The sequence below is a fragment of the Osmia lignaria genome, chromosome 15 (assembly GCF_051020975.1).
Source record: "Osmia lignaria lignaria isolate PbOS001 chromosome 15, iyOsmLign1, whole genome shotgun sequence".
Lineage (NCBI taxonomy): Eukaryota > Metazoa > Arthropoda > Insecta > Hymenoptera > Megachilidae > Osmia > Osmia lignaria.
Window position 1 is genome coordinate 3631491 of NC_135046.1, and position 28000 is coordinate 3659490.

At 38.0% G+C, this 28000-nt stretch overlaps 1 protein-coding gene across 1 annotated transcript; it reads right to left on the reverse strand.

Annotated features, from left to right (window-relative positions):
* Positions 1-106: 106 nt before the first annotated feature.
* Positions 107-28000, reverse strand: LOC117612018 (uncharacterized). Its single transcript, XM_034340634.2, has 13 exons — positions 27716-28000; positions 27451-27530; positions 25371-25445; positions 7494-7658; positions 7052-7159; positions 6588-6978; positions 3643-6504; positions 3462-3565; positions 3298-3397; positions 1370-1451; positions 1106-1295; positions 834-929; positions 107-773 (listed from the first exon to the last, which is right to left on the reverse strand). The coding sequence occupies exons 1-13, from the start codon at positions 27816-27818 to the stop codon at positions 621-623; spliced, it is 4509 nt and encodes a 1502-aa protein (XP_034196525.2). The 5' UTR covers positions 27819-28000; the 3' UTR covers positions 107-620.

The window sequence follows — 28000 nt, forward strand, 5'->3', positions numbered from 1 at the left end:
TTTAAGGTAACAAAGGAGTTGTTAAATTGAGGGAGGTCTTTTTTTAAATTAATAGAAGCATTATTAATAGTATATTTAACATATTAATTTATTACGTATTTATTGCTAGCCCCATCACTTCGTACTTATTTTTAGCACATATCTTTTTATATACAATTGTAAAACTAAATGAACAAAGTGTATTTATTTCTAACAAAGTAATTATGATCATAAAACTCAATGTATTTAAATTATCCAAACAAATGATGTATCATTACCGATAAGTATAGAGAAAAATGGTTGGATAACTTTAGTATGTATTACAAAATATATGTAAAGATTTAATACTGCAAATATACATTATTTACTATTTCATTCGTTGTAGAATTTTAGATGACTTGATTTCTTCATTAATATGCTTTAACGCAATAGTACGGATTATTTTTAATTGACATATTTTAAGCTTCTTCCAATTGTTTGCATGACTGAAACTAAATAATAAATGTTTACTCCTTCTGTAAAAACGATCCTGGTTTATTTGTAACCACTTTAGCTGTACCCCTTTTAAATGGAATTCTTGAAACATTGCTTTCCGTTACAGTCTTAAAGTGTACAAAATACATATTCTAGAAGTTTTAATATCAGCTGTCCTTTAACACTTCTTTTAAAATTGATCCTGTATTTCTGGCTGGTACGAAGTCCGGGAATGTTGGTAGATTTACGTTAGAAAGGAGCAAAGTAGATTGCGTGGACGATGTAGAATGTTGTCTACTGTGACCAGGTCGCGGTAAAGCCTACAAAACAATATATAAATCTTATTTTAATCCAAATAAATAGAATTTGAATATACGTACTGATGTTTGAATTGGTAAGGCAGGCAACTGTGGTTTTGGCTTTGATTCACTTTCTAAAAATCTTACAAATGCAGCTGACAAGGATGTTTCGTGATCCTGGAACACACAAATATTTGCATGTTATATTTTAGCATTATATTTATTAGCAATGTATTAAGGTAGAGGTAGGGAGAGTCCGGGAGATCCAGGAAGATCCAGGGAGAGCCAGCTCACTTTTTCCTCCGCATTAAACATAAACAATAAGGTAAGTGATAAAACGAAAGCTATTTTACCTTGTTGGGAACAGAAGATCCACTACTTAAGCGTGAAAACCAACTATTTTGGACAGCCGCGTTGTTCAACCCGGCTTTATCCCTTTCTGCTTCATTGAAGTCCAAAATTGTGGAAAATACTCGGAGTACCGCGGACTTATCTGCAGCCGACGACGACAGGTAACCCAATAGAAGATTTTTAATGAGAGTTCTGTAAAGATATCAATACAGTGTAAGTGATATTATATATAATAGATACATTTAATAGATATTTTGTATACGAACTTATCAACTTTTCCCTCTCCACTTTGATTAGCTTCTTCTATCCTACGATCGGCAGTGTTTACAAGATTTGACAGCCTGTCCACTATAAATATATGATAAGACACATAAGAAAAGGGTTGTTAAAGAGAGATTTTAATTCATAATTTAAGGAAATATTATATATCTTATAATATCAGCGAAATTATTAATTGCTTGAGAACAAAATTTAGCGTTTCGAATGCTTTATTTCTATACATGTGCATTCCGACGTTGTAAACTTGGCAGATTTGAAGTCAGAAAAGACAAGAGCGTAAGTATAACACAAGTACTGGTTGTCTGAACATCACACCAGTACCTGATGTAATACTCACACCCATGTCTTAATTGTTCATGCTGCATTCTTCATTTATCATGCCATACTAGCAAACTAACTTTCACGCATGCCACTAGAAGTAAGAAAGCTTCATTAATATAGTAAAAAGTATTTTAGTATGTTACAATAAATTCAAGTTTTATCTTACAAGTCAAACAATTTTAAGTGACTATACTTATTTTACATTTAATAGTACATTATTACAAAAATTTAAATAAATTATGATAAAATGAAAATATACATATTATTGCTAGCAAAATAAAAGCTTTAAACTACATGCTTTCATCCTTGTAGGATAATGGTAACGGGTGGGAAACCCCACGGGGTAATATGAGCTTTTACAATTTACACGCTCACAGTTACCGCATGAGATTACCCACTCCAACGCTACCAAATTTTATGTATATGTGGTTCTATATATTTTTTTTCCTTATAATGTGTCTTAATGTACAGTGAGGTAAGTGTTTTAATTTGGCATAATTTATGATTATTATTCGATCGTAACATTACATTATTCTTAGCTTATTTTATTGAAGCATATAAAAAAGGGATATCATGTTCTCTGACATAAATTGCAGGAATTAAATTGAATACAAGAATTACACATAAAGAAATATAATTAAATTTGTCATGTTCTGGTCCTTGTATATTAATAGCAATTTATACCAGTAAATGGGAATTTATATTTAAAAAAGAGAAGGTAGTACCAACACCAGTGGTAATGCATGAGCCAACGAAGATGTGATTTAGTGCGCTAAGGCGATGGTCCGGTTCGTAGCCGGATACCAGCAAGAATCCTGGGCTATTGTCAAAATCCCAGAATTACCAGCTGATATTTGACTACACCACCGGATTGTCTATGTGTTTGCTTTTGCAGATTAGTCACAGGTCACGCTCAAATTGATGATTATAGAGTGAATTTCAACCATGTCATCAGTGCATGTATGTTGTAATTAAGAGGTGTGATATTTTGTTTATTTATTCGTATATAAGCATTCATATTTTGCATAAATCTATTGTATGTACTTTCTTACTTTTTATAATTAGTAACAATATTTATAATGTGGTCTCTGTATAATGTTTGTTTTTAATTAGTAAAATTTCAGTAAGAATGATTCATTAATAAGAGCACGTAAAGAACAAATTAAAATATATAAAAAAATTAATGAATCATCCTGAAAATGATATAATGTTAGCCATTTATGTTATAAAATTAATTAATTAAAACAGTTAAAATGTTTAATACGAGCTTGCCTAATTGCTGTTTTTAACTGATAAATTTTCATCTATAAATTGCGTTAAAAATAACACACAAAAACCCCTGATATTTATGACCACACCAGAGAAATACATATATGAGATTATTTACTTTCGTTTAGCAATAATTTTTGTAAATGATAATTAGTTAATGTTTGAGAATTAATTACGTGAGATCGATGTAACAATTTATTAGATTTATTTAATAAATAATGGCTTCAAATGTATTTGAATTGCAAAAAAAATGCTAATCATGCGGAAGATAAAAGGAACAAGATGCAGGCAAATATAAAAATTCTGTAATTATTAAATGAGGTACCTTCTTGGCTCAGCTGTTCAATACGTTCTGTTTTTTTATCCAGCTGTTCACTCAATCTGGATGCTGCTTGCAAACATTCTTTAGCTTCGGCTAATTGTTCCTGTCAACAGGAATTAAAAAACATGTATCTTCTGTTAAATATTTGATCACTTCATTATTTGTACCTTAAGATTAGTAATATCATTGACTAGCTCTTCTTGTTTCCTATAGGATTCATTCAACCTTCCTTGAATTCTTTCTGTCGCCGCCACGATATCCTTTTCCTTATCTAGAAATGAAAAAATATACATTTAATTTAAATTTTAGTCATTTTATCGTTTCTATATAAATATATTTTATATTTACCTCGCTGGAACTGTTCCAAGACAATTTGTAAATTAGTCAAAGAAGCAGTCTGCGACAGAATTTTATCTTCAGCAGCAGACAGTTTGTTTTGAATATCATCTCTTTGTTGAATAATCAATGCCATTTGTTGTTGCAACGTTTCCACCTGTTGATTGGCTCTAATATTAGCAGATGTATACGCTGTTGAACTATTTTTCACTTTTTCTTCAGCTTGTTGCAGTTTCGCTTCCAATTCCTTTCTATACTCTTCCGCGATCAGAGCTTCTTCTGTGTAATTTGACTCCATTTCCACCAGATGTGTCCTAAGCCTCTCCAATTCCTTGGCTGCATTCGCTTCTTTAATTTGACTCTCATTTAACTGATTCTGCAGCATTCTATTATTGGATTGTTCTTGAATCAGGGCTGCTTCCAATGCATTGCACTTTTCATCAAGAAGCGCAATTTCTGCTGAAGTTTGAGTTGAATTCTCTACAATTCTAGATATTTCTTTGTTACTTGGTTCATTTAAACGTTCCTGAAGCATCTGCAACTCGTTTCTCATCCAAGAAAGTTCTGCCTCCTTCTCCTTCAAGTCTGATAAAGCTGCATCCTTCTCTGACATCAAATTTCGAAGCTGTAACACTTGCTCGTTCAGTAGATGTGTCAATTTTTGAATCTCTCCATGATATTGCAAGCTTTCATTATGTTTGATGGTGACCAGCTTCACCAGTTCATCCCTTTCGTTCTTCACAGTTTGAAATTCGTTCGACACTTCTGTATTATTCTGGGCAAGCTCGAGAGTTTTTCTTAGAGTATTAATCTCCTCGTCCTTCTGGCTGACTAGACGAGACAGACTTTCTATGGTTTCTTTGGCCATATCAACGGATTCCTTGTTGCCATCGATGCTCTTTTGCAACTTCTTTTGCGATTCGATCACCTCGGCTAGTAACTGATCGTTGTTGGTTTTCAGGGCCTCGTTCTCTCGCGTCCTTTCCTCCAATAGTGCTGCAATCTGTTGTTTTTCATTATCATAGGTGTTCTCATTTACGCGATTCAACAGTTCCTTCTTCTCTGCTTGTAAACAAGCCACTTCGTGTTCTAATCTTCTGCAATTATCTTGGATCTCTTCGTGTTGACTCTTCAAGGCATCGCTCTCTTCTGTGACTTTAGCAAAACGCACTTGTAAAGCTGTTAATTCTCTTTCTCTCAAACGCAAAGTTTCAACCTCGTTAGCCAAATGAGCGTAATCATTTTGCATGGAATTTAATTTCTCGGTTAATTTCGCTACCTCCTCGCATTTCTTCATCTCGTTCTGGAGATTCTCGTTCTCCAATTGCAATTGTTCAGTCTTCTCGTTCATCAACATAAGCTCGTTTTCTAATTTTGAATACCTCTCTTTCATTTCGCATAGTCGTTCTCTAACATCGTTCAATTCCTCCTCGTTACTTTCCACCTGTTCCTTTAATTCAATTTGTTCCTGTTCCAGCAAGGACTTTTCTGTGTTCACTAGGTCAATCTTATCGTTGGACTCGTCCTGAATGGCAGTCAGCTGTTCTAGTAAGGAGCTCTTCTCCTTCATCAGATTTTCATTCTCCTGACTCAACTTGGCTATGCAGCTTTCCTTCAAGTCTATCTGATTGAACGCCTCGTCCAATTCTTTCCTCATGTTCAAGATATCGTACTCCAGATCATCCTTCTCGCGACTCATTCTGTTAAGCTGTTCCCGGAGGTCTTCGAACACATCATCGTTGTGCGTTCCCGAATTAATCTCTCGCCATTTAGAGATTTCCGTCTCTAGCTCCTCATTCTTCCGGGACAGTTGCTCATTTTCTCTCTCAATCTCCATCTTCGCATCTCGCATAAGAGTGAAATTGCTCTCCAACTGTTTCGTATTCGAAGTGGACGTCTTTAATTCCCTTCTGACGTTTTCCAAATCGAGTTTCAACTCCTCTATAAATTCAATGTTCTCATCTAATCCTTTACACCTCTCCAAGGACATCCTCAGCTGTTCCTGTGTCTCTTTCTCTGTATTTTCAAGCAAATCAACCTTCCTCCGCAATTCGTCGTTCTCGTCCAGTGTCGCGTGCAATCTGCGGTTTAGGCTCTCTATCGCGCTATCAGTTTCCTCGATATCTTCAGGAATGTCCTCTAGTTTCGTCGGTTTCCTATTTCTTGACGTAGTTCCTGTCTGGCCCTGAGATTCTGTTCTAATTTCGTTCAGACCTCCTTCTCTTAGCACCGCGTTCTCTTTCTTCAACGTGGAATTCTCTGATTGGAGTCGCTTCACTTCCTCGTGTAAGGATTCTGTTTCTGATTCTAAACAAGCGACTCGTTCCTCGCTCGCCTCCGGGATGGACGGTAAATTTAATTTCAAATCCTGAATCTCTAATAATAATGAATCAATGTGCGACTGCATCACGTCGCATTCTACCTGCATGTTCTCCTTCATCTCCACAGCATCCTTTAGGTCCCGGGTGAGTTCGGTTACCTTCTTCTCCAGCACATCTTTCTTCCACTTTGTGTCCACGTACTGTTTAGCGACTGCCTCGAAAATTGATTCGTTCGGCTCCGTTTCGACGACCGAGTTTCTCAGAATATCGTTGATCCTCTCGGTTAGCTCGTTGATCGTGCTATTCTTGGTCTTCTCCTCGGGGGTCTGGAGATCATCCGTCTGAACTGATTTATCCACATTGTCCAGGATGGTACTTTGCACTGAACGAGATACTGTTTCGCTTCGGATACGCGTTGCTGAGTCCTTGAGCCTGTCCTCCAACTGGGTTACCTTATCCTGAGCCTGATTATAGTCTACGTAAAGCTGCTCGTAAGCGTTTTGAAGGCACTGGTGCTTTTTCTCGGCCTCTTCCTTGAGAGACAACAGCTTCTCTGCGAAATAAAAAAAAAAAGGTGAGTGATTCTCAATAATTAAAGATTTAAGTTACCGTAAGAATAATAGTTTAAACATTCACCTATTGATTCCTCGTGCTGCTGGTCCAATTCCTCGACACTGGTGAACAATCTTTTGTTTTCTTCCTGGAGTTCCTCGATTTTTTTGTATAATTCTGACTCCCTGTTGCTGGAAGCCTCGATGACTCCATCGTGCCGCTTATGATTCTCTGAATTAGCTTTCAGCGACACTGATTCGTTGTCAGGCCCTTTGAACTTCTCGTCGAAGTCTGATTTTTCTTGCTTATTAGCTTCACTTTGCTTCTCGTTTTCGCTTTCCAACGCCTTCAATGCAGTTCGAACTAGATCCAACTTCTCCAGGGAGTTCAATTTAGAGAGTACCGTCCGGAAATCATTGATCAGCGCCGTTTCATCTGATTGCACGCGTTTCGTGTTCCTCTCCGTTTCTCGGTTCTAAATAAATATTGAAGAAGTTTTTATTTCGCAAAACTATTTAGATGCATTTGAAAAAACTAAGTTGTCCTACCTTTTCTTCCATCTGTATTATACGGTTCACCATATCTTGCTTGGCTCTCAAGAACTCCGCCTTCTGGTGTCCATCGGCGAGCTCCTCCTTCAAGGAAGGATTACTGACCTACAGTAATCAATTCAAATTTTTGCAATTATAAAAAAATATCGACCACATCACATCTGTCAGCGCGTATTAGCGTACCAATAAAATGGCAGTGATACAATATTGATTGAAGATAACGTGGATAAATGATGGATGTGCGGTCACGTGTATGTGTGCGTGAAACGATCGACAATGGCGAAAAGTTAAAATTAAACTCAATTATCTGAAAACAATTGCAACGGTAATTATCCTTTTAACGGTTTGCAGGGCCGAGGAAACAATGCGATTATTGGCTACACGAAAATACATATTACAGAGAAGCCAGGCGCCGATGATTTTACGAAAAGAATTCTACCTTCTGAACTCGTTTCAATTCCGTTTCTAAATCGCGTATCTTCACGGTGGCTTGCGCCAACTGTTCCTGCAACTGTCGACCATGGCTCTGATTCTTCGAGTTCCGATTTTTGGCGGACAGTGGGTCCCAAAAGAATTCGCCCTCGTCATCCTGGCTGACGTCGTTCTGCAACAGAAAAAGGAACCAAGATTAACTTGTGTAATATAAAAATTGCAACATGTGAATCGTGCTACATCGAGCGTGTTCCTTCGGAGTTTTAAGGCGGATCGAAGCAGGATACGAGCAAAACCGTATGATTAGTAACTTAGTATTGTTACGTGCGTTTACATAAGCACCCTGTGTCGTGTCGCGAACAATGCGGCTCGGTGTACGACTGCAAGTTTGCGAAAAGAAGAAGTGAAAAAAAGGGATAAAGTTATGCAATCGAAATCATGAGCTGAGCGGCGATCTTCGAGGAAGAGAAGGAAAAAAGGTAATCGAAGGCACACCGGCACATATTCGGTACTGAAATTGTCCGCGGCCCGAATGGAAAGGATGTCAAGATTTTACGGTGAATTGAGACCTTATAAAAGCCTTGTCATTCCATAGAAATTGCCTGGATTATGTAACCCTTGTGGACTTCTCTCACGTGTTCCATGCATATTTGCCCGTTGTTTTTATCCGATGCAAAAGCCGGCTCGAATCCGTGACGAACCGGCTCCGATATCTCAATTCAATTCGATTCAATTCCCGCGCTAATATCAAGGGTAAATTGAATTCGTATTGAAACGCGAGCTGAATAAATTACAATCTACCTTCCTCTATTCTTTTCCTCCTTTTTTTAAATTTTCATTACGGGACTAACAGTTCAGAGACTGGAAACATTTATTATGATTATAAAAGATTAGGGGTGTACTCATAACGCGAAATCATAACGGGATAACGCATTAATTCAAAATCCTCCCAACTTTTTCCAATCCAAACCGACTTCCCGGGTACCCGTTTCGCGTAATACATTCTCACGCGAGCACATTTTTCTAGCGTATCGTCATAGTAACGAACGCGATTCATAAGTAAAAAGAGGTTAAGGAGGGAATTGCCATGAAAACGTAGAAATTCCTTGACTCGGTATCAATAGATACAGCCTTTCTGTCAGTCAATCGATTCGAAAGTCCTTCGTCACAAATTACCATAATTCTATACAAATTATTCAACGAAACTGTTATTGTGGCCCCGGTGTTGCCCTGACAAAAGACTACAAATAGGTTTTTAATCTACCGTAAGTTTCCTCTCGCTATGTGGGATTCACCTTTCGACCGGGCTTTTATGCCGTCCAAAGTTCTTTCATCTGAAAGTCAATTCTCCAGCTTACTTCAAACAGCTCGTACGTTTCCTTTTTACCATCTGCATAATACATTGGACTGCATCAATTTTTATGCGCTCTGGCAAAGGTACATTCTCCGATGCATATACGAATCGAAAAAGAAAAATGTTTCAATTTCTAAAAAGAAACGATTCGTTAATGAAGTTAGCGCGCTTGCACGGAAAGCCGGATGATAATTTATCTTGTATTATTTTGTAAAGTTCCCCGGGACTTGATATGCGAAATCGGAACGGAAACGAATTTCAAAGCGCACCCGTTACCTCTTTCCTTCATTTCTTTTTTTTTTCGATTCTTAAAGGGTACAGCTCGAACGTGACAGATGCAAACGAAAAGTCGTTCGGTGTCGTATCGTTGCATATTATTCAATCGCCTCTTTCAGATATGCGACCGATACCGAAAACTTTTCGATGCACGCTGTCCAAATGCTAATCGACGCATACGTGCATCTGCTCTAACTGACGTCTCTTTGGACCGATTCCGTCTCCGATAAAGTCCTTTTGCCTTTTCGCCTTTGGTTATTCTAATTTTAGAAAGCAACAATTTTCGGTCGATTCGAAGGTTATTAAGGGAATGAATTTAAGATCAGGGTCCGTTTCGTGGTCCAAACCGATCCTAATGAATATGAACAAAGGTTAGGTCAGATCAAGGAATAATGAATTGTTTGTGTTGTACACGGAACGGGGGACAAAAGTTTCCTTCCTTCCTTCCTCCATTATCGCCTGTTCATGCGTTTACTTCACCTTGGGCACTCGAAATCTTCGGAAGAGGTTCTGGATTCCAGCGACGTTCGAAAGAAAAAGAAATTCAGGTAATAGGTGGATTCGTTTTGATTTGGAGAAGCGTAAAGGAAATAAAAAAGTAAAAGGATGCAATAATCGTTAGATGCACGCGAAGTAGAAGAAAACTATTGGGTTGTGTGTGACACTTGAAAACACGTTTCACATTACTGCAGAAGGAAGTAATAATTTTTCCAATTGCAACCTCTACATTTTTCTTTACGCAAGAATGATAATAGTTATAGGATTACAGGAAGATTTAGATAAAAGTGAAACGTTCATAGTCAATTTCCTGTCTCTCTGATATACTCGTAAAAGTATTAGTAATTCTTCGTGGAAGTTCTCCGGTTTATCAATGAATTCTGATTCCTATGATTAGCACAAAATCTTTCTCGACTTTTCACACGAATTAGTGTACCAATATAGCGATGATATAATGTTTTTATCGGAATTAGTTTCGTAATCTTATATCAAACATCTCTGATAAGAACATTGGCGTAACATGGATCTAGTTGTGGGGTGGGCTGAACACTTCGGAAATTTTGAAATGTTTGAATTTTAGTATTTGAAAATTTTATGAAGATGTAAATTCATATTTTTTGGGGAGGGGACAATCTTAATTTTGGGGGGAACCACCCTGACCTCTACCTATTTGCACCAATGAGAAAATATAGAAATCTATTTTATATCTTGTTACTTCATTCTTTCCTGATTGGTTGTCACAATTATACCTGCAAATAAAACTAGAAATAAGTCAAGATCGAGCATCGAATGATTATAAACAAAGATATTGAAAGCGTCAAACGAAACCTTGTTTTATATGGATTGTGGATATACTTCGAGGCCTCTAACTACTAATTATAATCTTGCTAAGATAAATGACGTCACAATTTCAAACATGGTGACGAGTCATTCGAGCACCATTAAATGGATATTGATCACCGCATTACACGTGAATCACGTGTGGCAAGGACACGTGTTATCCTAACTTATTCGCAGCTGTTAGATCTTCGCAAAAAATATAAATAAATATATTTCGCGAGAAACACCAAGTTTCTGCTTACGTGCGCGTAATGAGAAATCCTATTTCTAAACGGTTCACGTGTAACCGTGCCATCTTATCATAACGACGTGTTGGAAATGTATGCTGCAGTTAGCTGCTGATAGCAACCGTGGGAAAGGAAGCTTCTATCGAGTCGTTTATTCTAATCTTCACAGAAAAATATATTTTAAGTTTTAAATTGAATCCTCACCCAAGACGATCGAAGCAGTTTAAACTAACCAGATGCTACTCGAAGTTAGCATGCTAGCTGAAGTTATGTCAACACAGACATGCAATAAAATCTGCATTACATCGTTTACACCCGTCCACGTGCTTTGTTTTAATCGCACACCGATCGTGTAAGATTCTATTCTGTTCATTGTTGGTAGATACTAAACTATAGTTGTGAAAACTATTATCTTCAAAGTTGGATTATGTTTCTGATTGGTGACAAGGTGTCATTCGTCAACTATTTGCAATGAAGCTTAAACGAGGTTTTACATAATTCGTTTATTAGTATTAAATTGCAAAAACAGCTATTGTTTATCATTCGGTATAAACAGTCGAAGTCTTAAGTCTAGTCGAGCGGACGGGTTAAAAAATATGTATACTATACCAACGGTTCTCAACTATCATTAATGGTAAGCGAATAATTTGGGCAATACCTATATGGTATAAGAATTTCAATATTTAATTTTAATAATATAACCCATCCTCATTAATTAATTAATAGTTAATAGTTTACTTGTTTAATAAAAAGATTTTCTTCCAAACCTTTGAACTATAGCGAATTATGATATCTTCCTTACTTAAATTTTTTTAGAAATAATTTATCTTTGCTCATGCCTTCCAATTAGTAGTAAAGAAATGATTTTAGTAAAGATATTATTAATTATAAATAAATTGTTACGTAAAAGGCTCAGTCTTTCTAGAGTTAATAAATTAGGATTTTACGATGTCTGACCACATATAACCACTTCTACTGCAGATACCCTTGTATCGTTCACAATCTGGCGAATCCAATTCTGTTATCTCTAGCAGAAATTTCTTCTGAGTATCCTAACACGAGACACACGGTGTAGTACTCGGAACGGAATAGAGGAGGTAGAAAACGAAGAACGAGGAAGAATGCGACGATGGGAACTAGTCGCTTTGCTGACTAATCGTTCACTGTCTCCTAACTCTGATCGTGTGTCCTGAATCGGGGCATTCTTGCACCCGTTCGCGAAATTCAAGTGACGAATCTGCTGGTGTCTCTTGTTTTCTTGGACATTGATAAGAAAATTCCAGCACAGAAAAATCAAGAATCGTTGTTTCCTGCTTGGAACATTTTATTCGATCCACCCGGTATAGCGCTGTAACGATGGTTTAAGGTTCACTGGGTAATTATAATAAACGTTGGTCACCAAGTTGCGTCAACGTTGCAACGTTCCATCGTCTCCGATGAATCGAGTCATAAACAGGAATTTTTACGCTCTCTTCATTTCTGAAACCCTCTTCGTTAAAGTAATAGTAATACAAAGACCTTTTAAACGCTTGCACCTTTTCTTTTGTAAAAGCCACGTGGGCTTCAGCGTTTATACTTCCATTCAATTTTAATTTCATTTGAACGCCGTCGCTCAGAGCCTTCGATTACGAGGATTATTTGCTTAGAATGTAAATAGGATTTCGTCGTTCGCTTTTAATTTTAATTAGAAAACGGTGCATGCGTGGTGCATTGAAATTTAGTCGCCCTGTAGCGGCTACCGCGTTACGTCATTGCCATCGGACGACATTATTACGTCCGTACCGGCACAGGTAAGTACAATGTGCTTTGCCACAGTATTGGAGCACTCTATGTTTGCCTGAAATGATGCACACAGAGACACTGGTGCTAAGTCTGTTTCATAACGTTGCAAAACTTGATAATTCGCGAAACGATTTGTACTCTGGCGTTTCGTTTGAAAATTGCAACGACTCGTCCGAGAATAATGCATTTCGGTGAAATTTGTTCTTCGTACCTACAACCTGATATAACGTTACGAAATTTAAGGATGCTAGGTGTCATTTCAGAAATGCGACGTTCAGAGACTCGATATTTTTTTGCAATCTATGGACAGAAGATAGGTGGAAGTAGAATTCCTTGACCACACCGCATACGTGCACCGGATTGCATTTTAATTCAAAGAGCTTAATGCAACTGAATTGATTCATCTCCAAAGCAGAGCAATTTCACTCCACGGAACAGGCACCCCTATGAAAAATGACAATGTCGGAAAAGGGACCCCATATATTTAGGTTTGTGGCCCTCCATCACTTGCTTTGAATAATATTTTATAATTAAAATTGATATTATTTATTTTTCTAAATTACTTTGAATATTAATATTACCAAAACTAGGATTTTGAGAATTCCTACCTTTTGTATATCCCTGCCTACCCAATAGTAGTACTGTACTACTACTATACTATATTCTAACTATAGCAGTATACATATATACTATACTACATTATAATATAGACACTTTAGTTTGACAAAAAAATAGATCGCTTTATCGACGCGTGCGCTTTTAATGCCTAATTACGTAACGCAATTAACCCACATTCGCAAGCACGCATCGTGAATTTTACAGTACTTTGAAAAATATTATTCGTAAGGTTCAACGTTTCCTACTTCAAAGCTAAGGAAAAATAAACTGTTACACTTATCGTCTCGAGTGAAATATTTTTCCTTTTTAATCATCCTTTCGTCAGCTGGTTTAACATTATCGTGCTAATTTATTTGTTCCCCAGGAAAGCAGCAAACCCGCATTGTATAACGTGTATAAATTCTCTTCATTTCGCAATCTGACTGTTCTACGTTTATTCCTTTCAATTTCAACGATGTCACAGTTTTTACGGCTTCTGTCGAGGATTTTCCATTAATTCTACAACAGTGTAGCTCTTGTGATGGAACAAAACCTTCTCCTTGACTGATTTTCCATAAATTTATATTTACCATGGTACAATGCTACACCATTATCAGAATCACTGTCTTATGCCTGAGCATGATTTTTAATATTTATAATGTGTTTGTCGAGAGGATGCAAATTAATTCGAACTTATTAACATTTGATTGGATATACAAATGATAGTTAATTCGTTTTCGATTGATTAACATCGTTGCAGGGGGGACTTGCAGGGGGATTTAGAGAATCAGGTTCTTTATGGTTAAAAAAGCCGCACACCATCGTACGTCGTACTCGAGACTGCAGCTAATATTTGCAGTGCGAACGAACAATGCAACGAGTGGTTGAATGCTCGAACGTTCGTTATTACTGATACCTGGACTGACGTATGTAGGTGGAGGGAAACCGGGGAACCTTTGCTTGGCCGCTTCTTATCGTGACCTCCTTCGCTTGCCCAACCATCCTGTTGTTAATTTCCTTTTTTTTTTTCATAAATTTTTGCCAATCGCTTCAAAACTAGAAGCGTCAAGTTTTACCCAAAGATGGTCTTCGAGGGCTGAAAAATTTCAGGTACCAGTCTCGAACCGATCCGAACAATTCCTACCCGACCCGATCCGATATTTTTAGGTTCTCGCACACTTTTAATAGACACCAACGCAAAATGTGCATATGGTCATTGTGTTTGATGTCACGAAACGCGTAGGAAGAATTCTATGTGCTGAATTGTTGCAAAAATATTCGAAAGAAAGTCAGAACTCGCTGAAACCTGGAGGCTCGCGATACACCTGAAAGCAGGTTTCTTCGCGTTCACGAGGCGAGTGTCTCCTCTTCTTTCGTAATTCTTGGGCAAATAATAGCGCCGAAAATACACACTGGCATGTGTGAAAGACCTTAAAGAAACTCCGCATCCAGTTCACGGAATTCTGGAAGGCCTTAAACAATGAAGACGCCTTGGAAATTCACACTGAAAGGTAGCAAACGGTTTTCGGTAAAAAAAAAACAAAAAAAAAAAAAAACAGGGCACCCTTGCTCGCTCCTCGAAACGTTTTAGCGTTATTTATCAGGGCCAGGCGATAAAGCGTGAGTCGTTTCACGTTCTGGCCTCGAACGAATGCTTGTTACCTTTTGAAATATGTTTAACATAACGTAAAGGTGAGTTAACACGTTTAGAAATGCAGTGGAAACAAGCATATCCAATACGGTGCATAATCTGAATTACTTTATACTATTAGTGCAATGTGAACAAATTATACTTGAGAATTATGATATTTGGACTTCAACATGTGTCAGTAGGAATCGAAAAAATGATAGTGAAAAAAGCTGCAGAGGTTATGTCGATTGGCAAGGTGAATTAAGTGCATCAATAACGTACATAAAGGTGGTATTTAAAAAGCAAGGATTTTTAAGCATCGTTCAAAACGGATCGATACGTAACACGAAAACAGTTCAATTCCCTTTCGTTCCAGTTGTTACGTTCAATTATCCTTGACAGCATTTCCTCCGTGCGGCAATCGAATTTCTCGTAACAGGGTTACAAAAAGGTCTCGTTTTGAATATTAATCTTCCATCTGTTAGAAGAACTTTATCCTTATGCGCGAGTTTGATATCAAGACACTCTGTACATTTATTTAATCGTCCGTGTAATAAAGTATTTTCACTTCACCTTGGAAACGAATCAAGTGTACTGGTAAATAAAGAAACGGCAATTTCTTAACTTCGAGTGTAAAAAGTGCATCTGAATGCGTACTACCGACTGCAATAATTAATGCCATTCCGTGACTACAGACTCAGTTGCTGTTCTTGATCTTTGGTCCATCCTACCGTTCCAAAAAAATTATATTTTTCTTAGCAACTAATGCAAACCGACATTGCAGGTAAAAATGCAAAGAATGGTCCAAGCAATGCAACTAATGGATAATTACAGAAATGATGGAAGCTCACTGTTAGGTTGCGTATCAAATGGCTGGTTTCGAAAGATGGAAAGTCTGACACGATTTGATGACATAAAAGTATCGCTAAATGGCACTTAGGATACATTAAACTACAGTTCATAATTTGTTCAAAATTGCTGTATAAATGCTTAATCAATATTCATAATGCAAATTGAGATATCAATGACTGGAAATTGGGTACTTGGAAAATACTAAATTCTTGATTCAATGAAGAATCAATCAATTTGTGATAAGAATATTGATGGAACGTTTATATAGAAATTTTCCTTATACCTTATGCTACAAATTGATATGCCACAAGTGTTATTCTGAGATAAGTTTATGTCATGAAATTATGTCAGAAGAATAATCGTGCATTTTATTGTCCATCAATATTAGATCAATTAGTTGTGAAAATTTAGCCTTAGATTCTAAGTGAGCGGACAAAAGTCGGGCTAAATCATTATTTCCCGATAACGAGGACGATTGCAAAACCCGTCAATGGCGATTGACACATTTTCTACGTGCACATTTATTAGCAGCTATGCGCGATCTATGATGTATATGTATGTACTTCATATCTAAACCGTTCGACAATAAAAATTTAACTGACAACGATAATTGTTATCAGTGAAACCTTTAGATGTATTGTAGAATTGGCAACCTTGACGAGCATTATTCATTTTGTACACAAGACTGCACAAAAAAGACTTGATAAAAAAGAACATCGCTAACATTGGCGTAACTAGGTGCATAGGTAGGGGCCAAAGTGGATTTGGCCTCACAGAAACGTGCATTGGCCCACTCATCATTTAAAAATTCTAAGATTCCATGGTTCTCCAGGCTTCTCTAAAATTCTTGATTCCAAGATTTTTCAGGTTCTAATTTTCCAATATTCTAAGACTAACTTTCTGATACTCTAATATTCTAATACCATGGTACTTTAATATTCTAATATCCTAGTATTCTAAAACTCTAATTTTCTAATATTCTAATATTCTAATATTTTACTATTCTAAAATCCTAATACTCTAATTTTTAATATTCCGACGTTCTAAAATTCTGTGAATCTGGCCCACCCCAGAAGGTCCTATTTATCCTAACATCAGCTAATATTTTGCAAAAACTAAAGCGATCGAACTTAGCTTAAATTATGCCTGACGTTCGAACCTTGATGGCTCGTAAGTTTCGTTACAGCGAGATATTGATTCCTTTGAATCTTTCATTAAATGCTAATATTAGAAAAATTAGCAAAATCAAATACATGGAAATAAGGAGCTTAATTTCTTATCTTACGATTTTTTCAACAATCGTAACGTTACGCATTTAACGAACCCTGACTATACAAATTAACAAATTTTTACTTTTGTTATTTTCGATGCTACTCCCGATTACTCGACGAGTTTCTAATTTAATTTCCATAATTAGCACGTGTTTCTTTGCCGATTCTGTGTTGACGATCATAGTTAGCACCTGTAAATCCACACTGAACTATATTTATACACCTAATTGCACTATAAATCAGTCATTTTTAAAAGTAACCACACTTGAAGTTTAATCGCTTGTTTCCCTCATAATTTCCCTTGAATTGTTAAATGGAACAGTGGCTCTATACTTAAGGTTACGTGCACATAATGGCACATCAGCGTTATCTGATGATATAAAAACAGCTGAAAAATCGTGCATCCTGCCAGTTTCCATTCAGCTGGCCAAAGAGACAGTTGTCAGCACCTCGGAGCAAATAATGGCATAATTCTTGCCACTTCTCCTTTCTTTTTCCTCTCCTTAAGTGAAAATATCACGGTGTTAATTTACTCGAGTTTACAGCATTCCATCGTCTGTGTACGTTCAATTCACGCCTGAGTTTCTCCCCCTGGAGAATCCAACGAGCCTCGAGCACGTATGCACGTGTGTCTCGATTTTCAAAATCACATTTTCAATTTATGTGCCGGATTTTTTCACGGTAACAAGTCGCGATTCTCATTTCTTTATTTTTTTTATTTTTCCTTAATCATCTCTCGCGACGTCTGAACTTTGTACGCGGCCCTGTTTACGGGACATCACACGGCTCTACTTACGTAAAGCCGAGACACGTCGTTGCACTATGGCGCGTTGAATTAAAGAACGACGAGGATTATGCTTACTCCTATCGTTACTCCAAATCTATGGATCTCGGAATCATCGGTTAAGTCTGTTACAGCTCGAAACTCGCGGCGCGGAGCGTGACAATCGCGTGTTGCTTTTATTGCGCAACTCGAATCGTCGGACCTTGATTACGCTTGCACCTTCGCGGACATTTTTACCGTTTTACTTCTCTTCTCTCCTTTTTCCTTCGTCGCTCGTCTCCTTTTTTCCCGACCGCAGAATCGCGCGGACCTCATCTTTCATTCGAACGTTTCAGAGGCAACAGGAAATTTCGTTTCGTTCATCCGACCTTTCGTGGACTCGACAAAATATAAAGTGCTTTCGTTCAAGAAAATTCGAGTGGAATTTTCAATACATTATAAAAAGTGCATACAGTAGTTCTGGAAACTTGCGTTACGTAAGTCGAACGGTGAACGAGGACCTTGGTGCCGTCTGCACCTTCGCGGATTTTTTTATTTCTTTTCTACCGTGGAATCGTTGAAGAATTTTTCCTTTTCGTGCTCCTGCCCCCGTTTTCGACCGTGATTTCTACGTAAAAAATGTCTAGTCTCAATGACGAATCAAGATTTCGTAAAACGCGTCGCGCAACTGCACCGCGCCAAGGATTCAGAGCCGCTGCCTTTAAGGTTAAAGTACAAGAATCGAATTAATTAGCCTCGAGTAATGCACGCGTGTATCATTATCGCTTTTTTTTCCGCTCGATCCGAGTTTCAACGTGGCACCGTTGAGTAAATCGTTGCAGCAGAATTCAACATGGCAGAAAAATGAAGGGTACCGATTTTTGGTCCGACCGTGCACCGATATTTTCACTGCGGCGATATAACGAGAGGACGAACGAAATTATCTTGTTTTGCGAGGCGGTGCACTTACACCGATTTCTTTGCTCAGCAAGCGTTAATTTCACATTGGTTTTTCATTATAGAGCGCGATAACGAGAAGGCAATAGGTTTCGTGCGATAAAAGAGCTCGCTATCGGCTCGATCATGTAATGTTCTGTGGCCATATGAACCGTTGATAAATTGGGCTGTACAGTAATCTATCGATCGTGTGATAGGCAATCTTAGTCACACTTTTAGAAAGGTTTCTCAAATCGACCAGAAATATACTCCCATTATAAAACACACATAGACAGAAAATTAGATTTTGTAATAGACACTGTGTTCTCAGTGTTTACTCTTTTAGAACAATGATCCCTCAAACAGGGCTGCACCGTGGATTTTATCAGAGAATACAGAGTTTTGTAAAGTAAACGAGTACGAACGTCGCAGATGTTCGACGCGTTCGTTAAGTAACCATAGGTAAATTCGTCCTTCGTCTATTATCTACAGCGATAGCGTTCGCCTTTCCGTGCGCTCGTTTATTTTCCATAATTTTTCGCTTCTCGAAAACTCTTCAGTAAAAATTATCTATCGTGCAAAGAAAGAAGTGATTAACGGATGGATAATTGACTCTAAATATTACGCGATCCTTCGCAGGAAATCCTTTGGGATTTCGAAACGCGTTTGCGGAAAATCGCTTCGCGGAGCTGTTTGCACACCGAATGTTAATATTCAACTCGTTTCTGTGCGGCCGTATGTCGTTCTATAACTGAAGATTATCGCGAGACGAGGGACGAATTTCTTTCGCGAAAGCGATTTGCAGATCTCGTGCAAACACGAGGGTCTTTTTAGCTCTTTCTTATTCCAGGAATGACTTTTCTGCAAATCCTACTCGAAGAAACTACTTGATATATTGTCACGTAATCAATTTGACGTTCACATGAATTTTGAAGCATACTAATGACAACCTTCCGTCATCATAGTTTATGAAAGTGATATATTTCTACCTTCTATCCCCCCTTCAAATGGAAGTTTGGAAGCTACTACCCTGTCGATGGCAATATAACGAGAGCCTACTGTAAGTTTGAAGCGAGGCAACATGGAGGCGCCAAGAGTTAAGAATCTTGCTAAATCCAAAATTCCTAAATCTAATTCACTCTGGTTCGTTAGTCGCCCTATTATGCACCACCGAAATTTAAATTACGCCATAATTAAATAGTCTAATACTGTAGATTGTTTTTAAAATGGAACACGAACACCTTCTTCAAAACACACTGTCCCAGAAACGCAATATACCGTCTGATCGTAAAGTCTGGTGTATCGTTTAATAGCTCGTTAAATCAACGATACGTAACATTGTAACACGAATCTTATCGAACGTTACAAACATTACAGCAAGCTAGCCACGATAATCCCGTCACGATGTGTCTCGATTCGTTTTCTAATCGGCTCGGACAGTATCGGTTATATCGGATATTTCAGCCCCGTACGTGCGTACACGTACACCACCATTAAATCCACGCATCACAAGCAAATCCTTCGTCGGATAGATACGTCACGACTTTTATTAACCATCCTCTCGATTCAAACTCAGTACGTGTTCTATCTGAAATTCAAATTCGATTAAGACGCACTGGACTTTCAGTAAGGAACTCTGCTCCATTTCAAAGTATAAACTCTATCGCTTCGTATAACAAATTCCTCTATTCAACATCTACACGTGCTCTAACTGTAAGATTCAAAGTCTATTAGGGAACCCCGTGCTGACACCCAACAGGTTGCATCCAAACAGGGATGTATTTAAAATAAAAAAAAATAAATAAAAATAAATTCTCTTACTTGAAGGAGTAGTTTCGAAGAGCAAGGTAGATCCTTCGAAGGATTCCTCTCGAATGGAAAACACACGAAAGTCGATGGCGCGAACCTCTATAGCCCGAGGACACCCGCGCTGGACACGTTCACCGTCCGATCGTCGAGAAGCGACTGTTCGCCGCCACTCTTTCTCCTCCTCCTCCTGCCACCTAGCTACCCTCCTCCATGGAAGTGGAGGGCAGAACGCGGCAAGAGACCGTGTTCCACCGCTGACACATAAACGGTCCGCGAGAGCACAGATATCAAAGATACGAATGCACGCACCTTGGCCGTATACCTAATGCCTCTACGTAAGTACACCCGGCGACCTGTCTGTCTGGGTTCGTGCACACTGCAGCCCGTGTGTAAACGAAAAGCGAGCGCATTACCGTGCAGGGAGGAGAGAAATGCAGGTAGAAAATGCACAGTCACAACGACGGACACGTGTGCGAGCGGGCAAACTGCGAGCGACCAGCTACGCTCCGGGCGGCTCCGCTTTCAAAGCGCACCAGCTTCGAGCCGAGGTATTGCTTTGATAACCCTTTCAATTTCACTCGACACTCGCGTTATGATTTTACACACTGTTATGGAAATTTGAAAAGTGTTGAATTTGAAAAAGTGCCACGGAGAGGATTCATCGGTGAAATTTCCGGATCCTGGTAAAAGAAAAAAAGAAAAAACGTCTGCCGGGCAAAACTCACCGTTCGGACGAGAAACACCGTGGACACGGTCATGAATAATGTAATTAGGCTAGCTCTGCCGCCTTTTCCGTTGGGGACACGTTTGCGTACGAATGTACAACGCGTCGCTGTTAACGACAGGACATTTTTATCGGCCCCCATGCGAACAGAACTGCTGCGGGCGCAGCTGAAGGAAACCAGAGTGGAAAAGGTACATTACCGGTGACATTATGGTAATCGGAGGATTGCCCTCTTCGAGCTTCTTCCCTCTTTCTCCCTCCCCCTCTCCACGGAGGACGTCGTCATATTTTTCGTGGGTCCGAGCCCACCTACGAGGAATTCCTTTTTTCGGCGGAAGAGGTCTGTTTGACGAGAGAGGCGAGTTTCGTGAACTGGAAACCAACTTGGTACGTCATTCGTGAGCCAAGTTCGTTGAACAGGTTCGCGGACCACTGCCTCGTAATTTTGCAGGGTAAAAAATTAATTTTATTTTTATTCACTTTGGTACCTAGACGGTACTGTCCCCCGTAACTCAATTATTCCAAATTGTAGGTATTTGAGATATCTTAAAAAAATGATGGTATGATGTAAAAACTTAAATGAAACGCATTGAGATATTCAGAATTTTATATGATATTCTTAATTCTTTTCCTACTTTAGAAATTTCATTATGTCTTATTTTGTTTTATTTTATAATCTTAGTAGTGAAAGGGTTAAACCTTTAATATTAACCCTTCATGAGCAAGCTGGGTTGTTTATGTCCGAGGTGAAGTACAACCTTTTCCAAATGTTCATTTTTCTCAATTAATCCTTTATCCCTTGAAGTTATCGAAGAATAATTTTTAAAGGAACAGTGTAAAATTTAGAAAATGAAAATAATATAATTCCATGGTTCGCCGTCGGAGGGTTAAATATTTTACTCAAGGTACGATTATACAATAAGTATTTCAGAACTTTTTAATACTTTTTAGAAGCCAAGAACAGTATAAAGATTAGTCGTGGACATAAATCCAGGCTGCCCACAAAGGGTTGAGAATAAAAATGATGCGTTTTACTAACCTTTTAACAAATTTCTTAATGAGACGAACAGAACGACAATGGACTTGTAGGCAGAGTGAAAGCTCGTTCGACCTACATTTATAGCCACCCATGGGGGAAGGGAGGGTAGCCATAGACACTATCACCCCCGTGGATTAAGCACCCCTTTTACTCAACCTATCGTGTTCTGATGCGTTATCGGTGAAAATGAAACAGTAATGATCATACACGTCAGTTGAATCAGATCGATGTGTCTTCCAACGATCTCCGTTGGATAAAATATTCACCGTACTTGAATTAATTATTGATCACTGAAACAAAATTATTCGATCGAAGTTTCTATTTGTTTCGCGGTTCAACTATGATAAAGTTCTTTTTTCTAGACTCTTTTATTTTTGTAAGAAAAAAATAACTTCGTTTCTAAATATGTATCGTATAGTTGAATGATAATTTTCAACGAGCGATCGATAAGCGCCGCATTAGGTAATTTTCAGTGAAGGACTCGATTTTCAAAATGGCGGCTACTTAACGGTCATCCAATATGACTCACTGCTACGAATTCTTATCTTGTTGTTCGTCCAACGATCCGCTGGAAATGCGGTGACGCTTTGCCACCTGATTAGTTATTAAAAGCCCTGGTGTCAAGGGGTCACCGGTTACATCCGGTGCAGAGGCTTGTGAATGACACAATGTGTCGAAGCCACACGTGTTTCTTAACAGCGACCACAAAGGAGGATGGTATTTGGTGTTAGGGAAAGTTCTTCGCCTTTTGTTTCTTTTCATGCCTTACATTTTTTCCAGGGAATATGTGTCGCGCTTGTTAGTTTGGTATTTTTTTTGGAAAATGGAGGGAAAAGGGAGGATCCTTCGCCTTGAAGCGCAACGAAAACAAGGAGAGGTTGAACCGATCCTTTGTTGATCCAAGATATGAAATAAAGTGCGATGCTATGGTTATCGGGCTTATCTCGCATTCCTAGCCAACGTTCCTATCGCTGTACACGGTGCAATATCGAAGTGGCCTTTTCACCTATTTCCTTCGCTAACAATCTTTATCGCGGTATCGCCGATTCGCACGGAGATTCACAGATTTCTTTATTTTGCCTTAAAATTAACGTTATGACCTATGCTTAGTATTGGTGTTACTAGGAAGGGGCTGAGGGTGAGTCTGGCTCCCCTAAAAATCTGAACCTTTACCATTTTTTAATTTTAAGATTTCAAAATTTTTGAATCGCCCTTCTCAGAAGAAAGTCTAAGTTATACCAATGACACCAGGGTGACAATTAAAGTTCCATAGGAAATTAAAAATGCTTTTACTAGTCTAATTAGAAATCCTATTAATAGAATTACTAATCATATTAAATATTTGAAATGATGGATAATAGAATCATCTTTCTTTGATTAATTAAAGTTAGATCATTCATATAGGCCATTAATATTCCGTATGATAATTAGTATAAAAATTATGCAATAATTTCTGTAGCCACGTGTTTCATGATAAAGAAGAGACACAGGCTGTTCATTCAAGCTACCAGTTCCTGTCTAAACGCTTGCGTCACATTGGAAACTTAATAACGCACCGTGGCAAGCAATTTAACGACACCCGATCGCGGATCATTATTGCGATGATCTAACAATGGACTTATCGTACGACGAATGTTAACAGGGTAAAAGTTTCGCGCAAACAGGGTACGCGTTTGGTTTTATGGATCGTGCAACCGCAACCGATCCTCGTGCCACGCTTATTGTTGCCTGAACTTTTTTGTTCCTCGTTTTATGAACGTTCAGCGTTTTGTACGGCCCTTGTTTCTGCATACGCGGTTGTTACGGGGTTCATGGAACTCTGTTCGCTCGTCAACTCGGAACGAAACGGTACGCGACCGACAACTGCGTGAAAAAACACGCGCAATTTTTATTTGTTATGCTTTGAAAAAAAAATATACAATTGCACTCTATGTTCGCAACTCAAATTATTTTCGACAAATTTATGGTCTCGACGAAAAAGCAGCTTGGTAAAATATGGGCAAATAAAAATGATGACAGCCGCAAAGGCACCGTTTGCTAATGCAAGAGATACGAGATTATTTTGGAGCGCGACGAACGTTTGTAAGTCAATGTACTTAGCAAGGTTTTAAGAGTTGTATATTACCGGCAACGTGTGGAAGCGTTAGAGCACGAGGAACGGAGCAGACGCGAAGAGGAAAGAATCGTTTAGCAGTTTTGTATTTGCTTCATCAGCTGCTACTCAGCATATACAGAATGCAGAACGTAAAACAGAACCGATAGCTAGCCATTTATTACATTGAAAGAAAATCCATGGAAATATCATTTGAACGCGATTCTTAATGCACCAAGGTTAATTGAACGTAACAATTGTTTAGTTAAAATTTACGATGATGCTCTACTTTATCGTAGCAATATTTTTCCCAACTTATTACTCACAAGGAGAACTACCCAAGTGTTACACTTACTTATTAATGAAACTTTGCCAGCTTGTAGAGCTCGTCGAGCTGAACACGCCTATATCCCGTTTTGCGGGCAGACGACTAATTGTTTAAAAGATATTAATAATTAAAATTAGTTACTACTTACATTGAGAAGTATGACAGACTCACACATCACAACTCGCAATCTAGAGATCCACGGTTCAAATCCTTGATTCCCAACAATTTTTTTTTTTTTTTTAATGATAATTTGTCCCTTTTTGAATAACTATTACATAAAAATTATCATAAAAAAAAAATTTTTTTTTGGGAACGAAGGATTTGAACCGAGGACCTTCAAGTTGGAAGTGACAGATCTGCTCTGTCGTTAAATACATGACTCGTAATCTAAAGGTCCTCGGTTCAAATCCTGGGTTACTGTTTTTTTTTTTTTTTTTTTTATAATGATAATTTTTATGTAATGGTTGTTCAAATTATCATTAAAAAAAAAAAATGTTGGGAACCAAGGATTTGAACCGTGGATCTCTAGATTGCGAGTTGTATGTGTGAGTCTGTCATACTTCTCAATGTAAGTAGTAACTAACTTTAATTATTAATATCTTTTAAACAATTAGCCGTCTGCCCACAAAACGGGGTATAGGCGTGTTCAGCTCGACGAGCTCTACAAGCTGGCAAAGTTTCATTAATAAGTGAGTGTAATACTTGGGTAGTTCCCCTTGTCAGTCACGAACATATAAACAATTTCACGATTATCCAAGCTCTGAATATGCAAATGTACATTTAAAAAACAGCTATTATTTACGTGCTAGCTTCAAGTACTATGTACCCAGTGCATTGAATAGTATTTATAGAAAATTCAAACTTACCGAGTCCTTCGGTTTTGCATTTAATTCAACGACGGCCTTTTGGAGCTCGCAATTCTGTCGACGCAGAAGCGAAATCTGTGCAGAAAGAGAGTTATTTTTTATTGTAGGTGGAAATTTGGAGCTTTGCAATTTTCCTATTTAGAAAGAAAATTTGAAGCTCTGTAATTTCTCTATTTAATATGGAAATTTGAAACTCTGCAATTTTCCTTTTAATGTTGGAAATCTGGAGCTTTGTAATTTTCTTATTTTTCATGGGAATTTGAAGTTTTGCAATTGTTTTATTTAAATCTGAAAATTTATTTCTATATTTATGCCAGAAACTCCATGTTTCTTGGAACGAAAAATCAGTATCTTGTATAAAGTGAAGGAAGGAAAAAACGAAAAAAGGAAGGTTGACATGGGGAACGCAGTAATCATTCTAGACTTAAATATTGGTAACCATAATCAAAAGGAAGTCCGGTGGTACCTGTAGGCATACGGACCGTGCGATGTGCGTTTCTGTTTGCCTTTCTTATCTCAGGTTTGCGCTGCGATAACCGCCCTTCTCCTTTTCCAAACGTTATTTCCACCGTCCTTTAATATGGACGCCAACAGCAACAAAATTCAAACGATTTCAAACGATTCAGATCTACTGCCCATCACTTAAAACCAAAAAGATGCAGGTGATATGTTTATTATTATTTTTTTAGCAACGATTTAGTTAATCATTTCTGTTCTTAACTCAAAAATATGAAAAATATCTTTCGCATTCCTTTAGCTTTAAGTGCCTCATATATCTTCAGACCTTCCACAAAGTGAAGAGTTTTAATAGATAAATGGATTTGTGGAATTATTGGAATTTGAGAAAAGCCTTCAATCGAAGTTGTAATAAATGATTTCGAATAGGCAATTCGTGATGGACATTTCACGATTACCGTTGCATCCGATCAAAAGCCATTGCCATACCCTGTGATTTATATTCCAAGAACACGACGCAGATATCAAACGTTAATATTGGAAAACGATATTACGATTTCAGCAGGTTGATAACACGATTCACAGATGCTTGAAAGTTTGAACAACTTTAGTCGACTGTACTAGGAGGGTAGATAAATTTATTTTTCTACCATGTGAATACCTTATACACATGGATATTTTCTGTTTCTTGGTGAAAAATACTTTAACGTCGGCCAGGGGACTACTTAAACCCATTACCGATTTCCGTCCTTCTCGATGTGATTTATAACAGCGTCTTATAAATTGCACCCTCTTTAAAACTCGAAAGAGTTAATGTCGTTGATCAATTTACCAACGCGCTCGTGTTTCGTGCAAACACATAGCTAAGGGAGGGTGGTAAAAGTCAATCGTTGCGCATTAACACCGTAACGTTATAGGTATACGGGTCTCTAAGGGGTGAGACAAAAGGCATTGATATCGCTATCTATCGGTTCGTGGAACAACAGAAGAGGTTTACCACAAAAGCGCACAGGCCAAACGTGGCGCACGTTTTCGGTCTCTTATGCTTCCACAAATTGTCCGCGATAACAAACCGGAACGACGTGACCGTGCAAGACTTTAATGACCCCCCGGCAGAACTATTTTTACAGCGCTGGAACAATTGCACATTCGAAGGCCAAACCGAGTAATACGCTCATGAAAGAAATACGACGATGGCATATTCCATTCGAATTAGATAAAAAAAAAAATGGTAGCAATATTGTAACGTATGATTGATAGTCTGAGTAGTAAAAAGCAGCCTTCTATCACTCCTTGCCGAGGGTTGAAAGGATTCAGGGTTGGTGTTATACGAGATAAGGTAAACGTGTTTACATTACACTCAATCCCGTTTATTATGGAAGGCAACATCTGTTAAAATAATTTCCGATCATCCCACGGTAACCCTGCCCTTATCAAAGTGCTCGACATCTGCGTATGCGTAAAGAATTTGCAGTATAGTGTGATATGAAACTAATCGAGCAGTTGCTACATGTTAAATGATATCATTCTTGTTTATTTTAATAAATGAACAACAGTTAGAAACATGGTACAAAACTGAAGGAATAAATAAATAAATAAAGAAATAAATGTTAATTATACTCACTTCTGCATCTTTTGAGTTAAGTATTTCTTGCAATTCGACACACTTTTGGTTTGCTTCTTTTAATGCATTCGATGGTTCGTCTGTGAATAAAAATAAATTGAAGGGTTTAAAACTCGACGCGCTCTCTTTTTAAATTTCCTGCTATTTGTCCGCGGATTCGGTCGATAAAACAGACCCTTATATTGACAGTCGTCAGTAACCTCTGTTACGTACAATTAGATCGTGGCTTGCATGGTTTATATGATTTAAAGAAGATTCTACACACCTATTTCTTCTACAATTCCATCTGATAACACTTCCTTCGTAAAGTTTGTCAGCTGTCCCTTTAAATTCGACAAGCTAGGTAATCCGTCACCGAACCACGCCATTTTACACGTCAACACTTATCCTTGAATATTCTGTTTCTTCAAGGATTAGTTCAGCACCGTTTTTTAAAGTTAGATGCACCACATATTTTGGCAAAACTATACACGTCAATGGGATAAAAATATGAAAACATGTACTAACAGGAACCACGTAGTAACCTCAGTGACTACAGATGTAGAAGACT

Coding starts and splice junctions, on each gene's coding strand:
- LOC117612018 (XM_034340634.2), bottom strand. CDS start 27,818: ATGGCGTGGTTCGGTGACGGATTACCTAGCTTGTCGAATTTAAAGGGA. Junction 7,160..7,493: donor AATTGAAACGAGTTCAGAAG/GTAGAATTCTTT, acceptor TGATTACTGTAG/GTCAGTAATCCTTCCTTGAA. Junction 6,979..7,051: donor TAATACAGATGGAAGAAAAG/GTAGGACAACTT, acceptor ATATTTATTTAG/AACCGAGAAACGGAGAGGAA.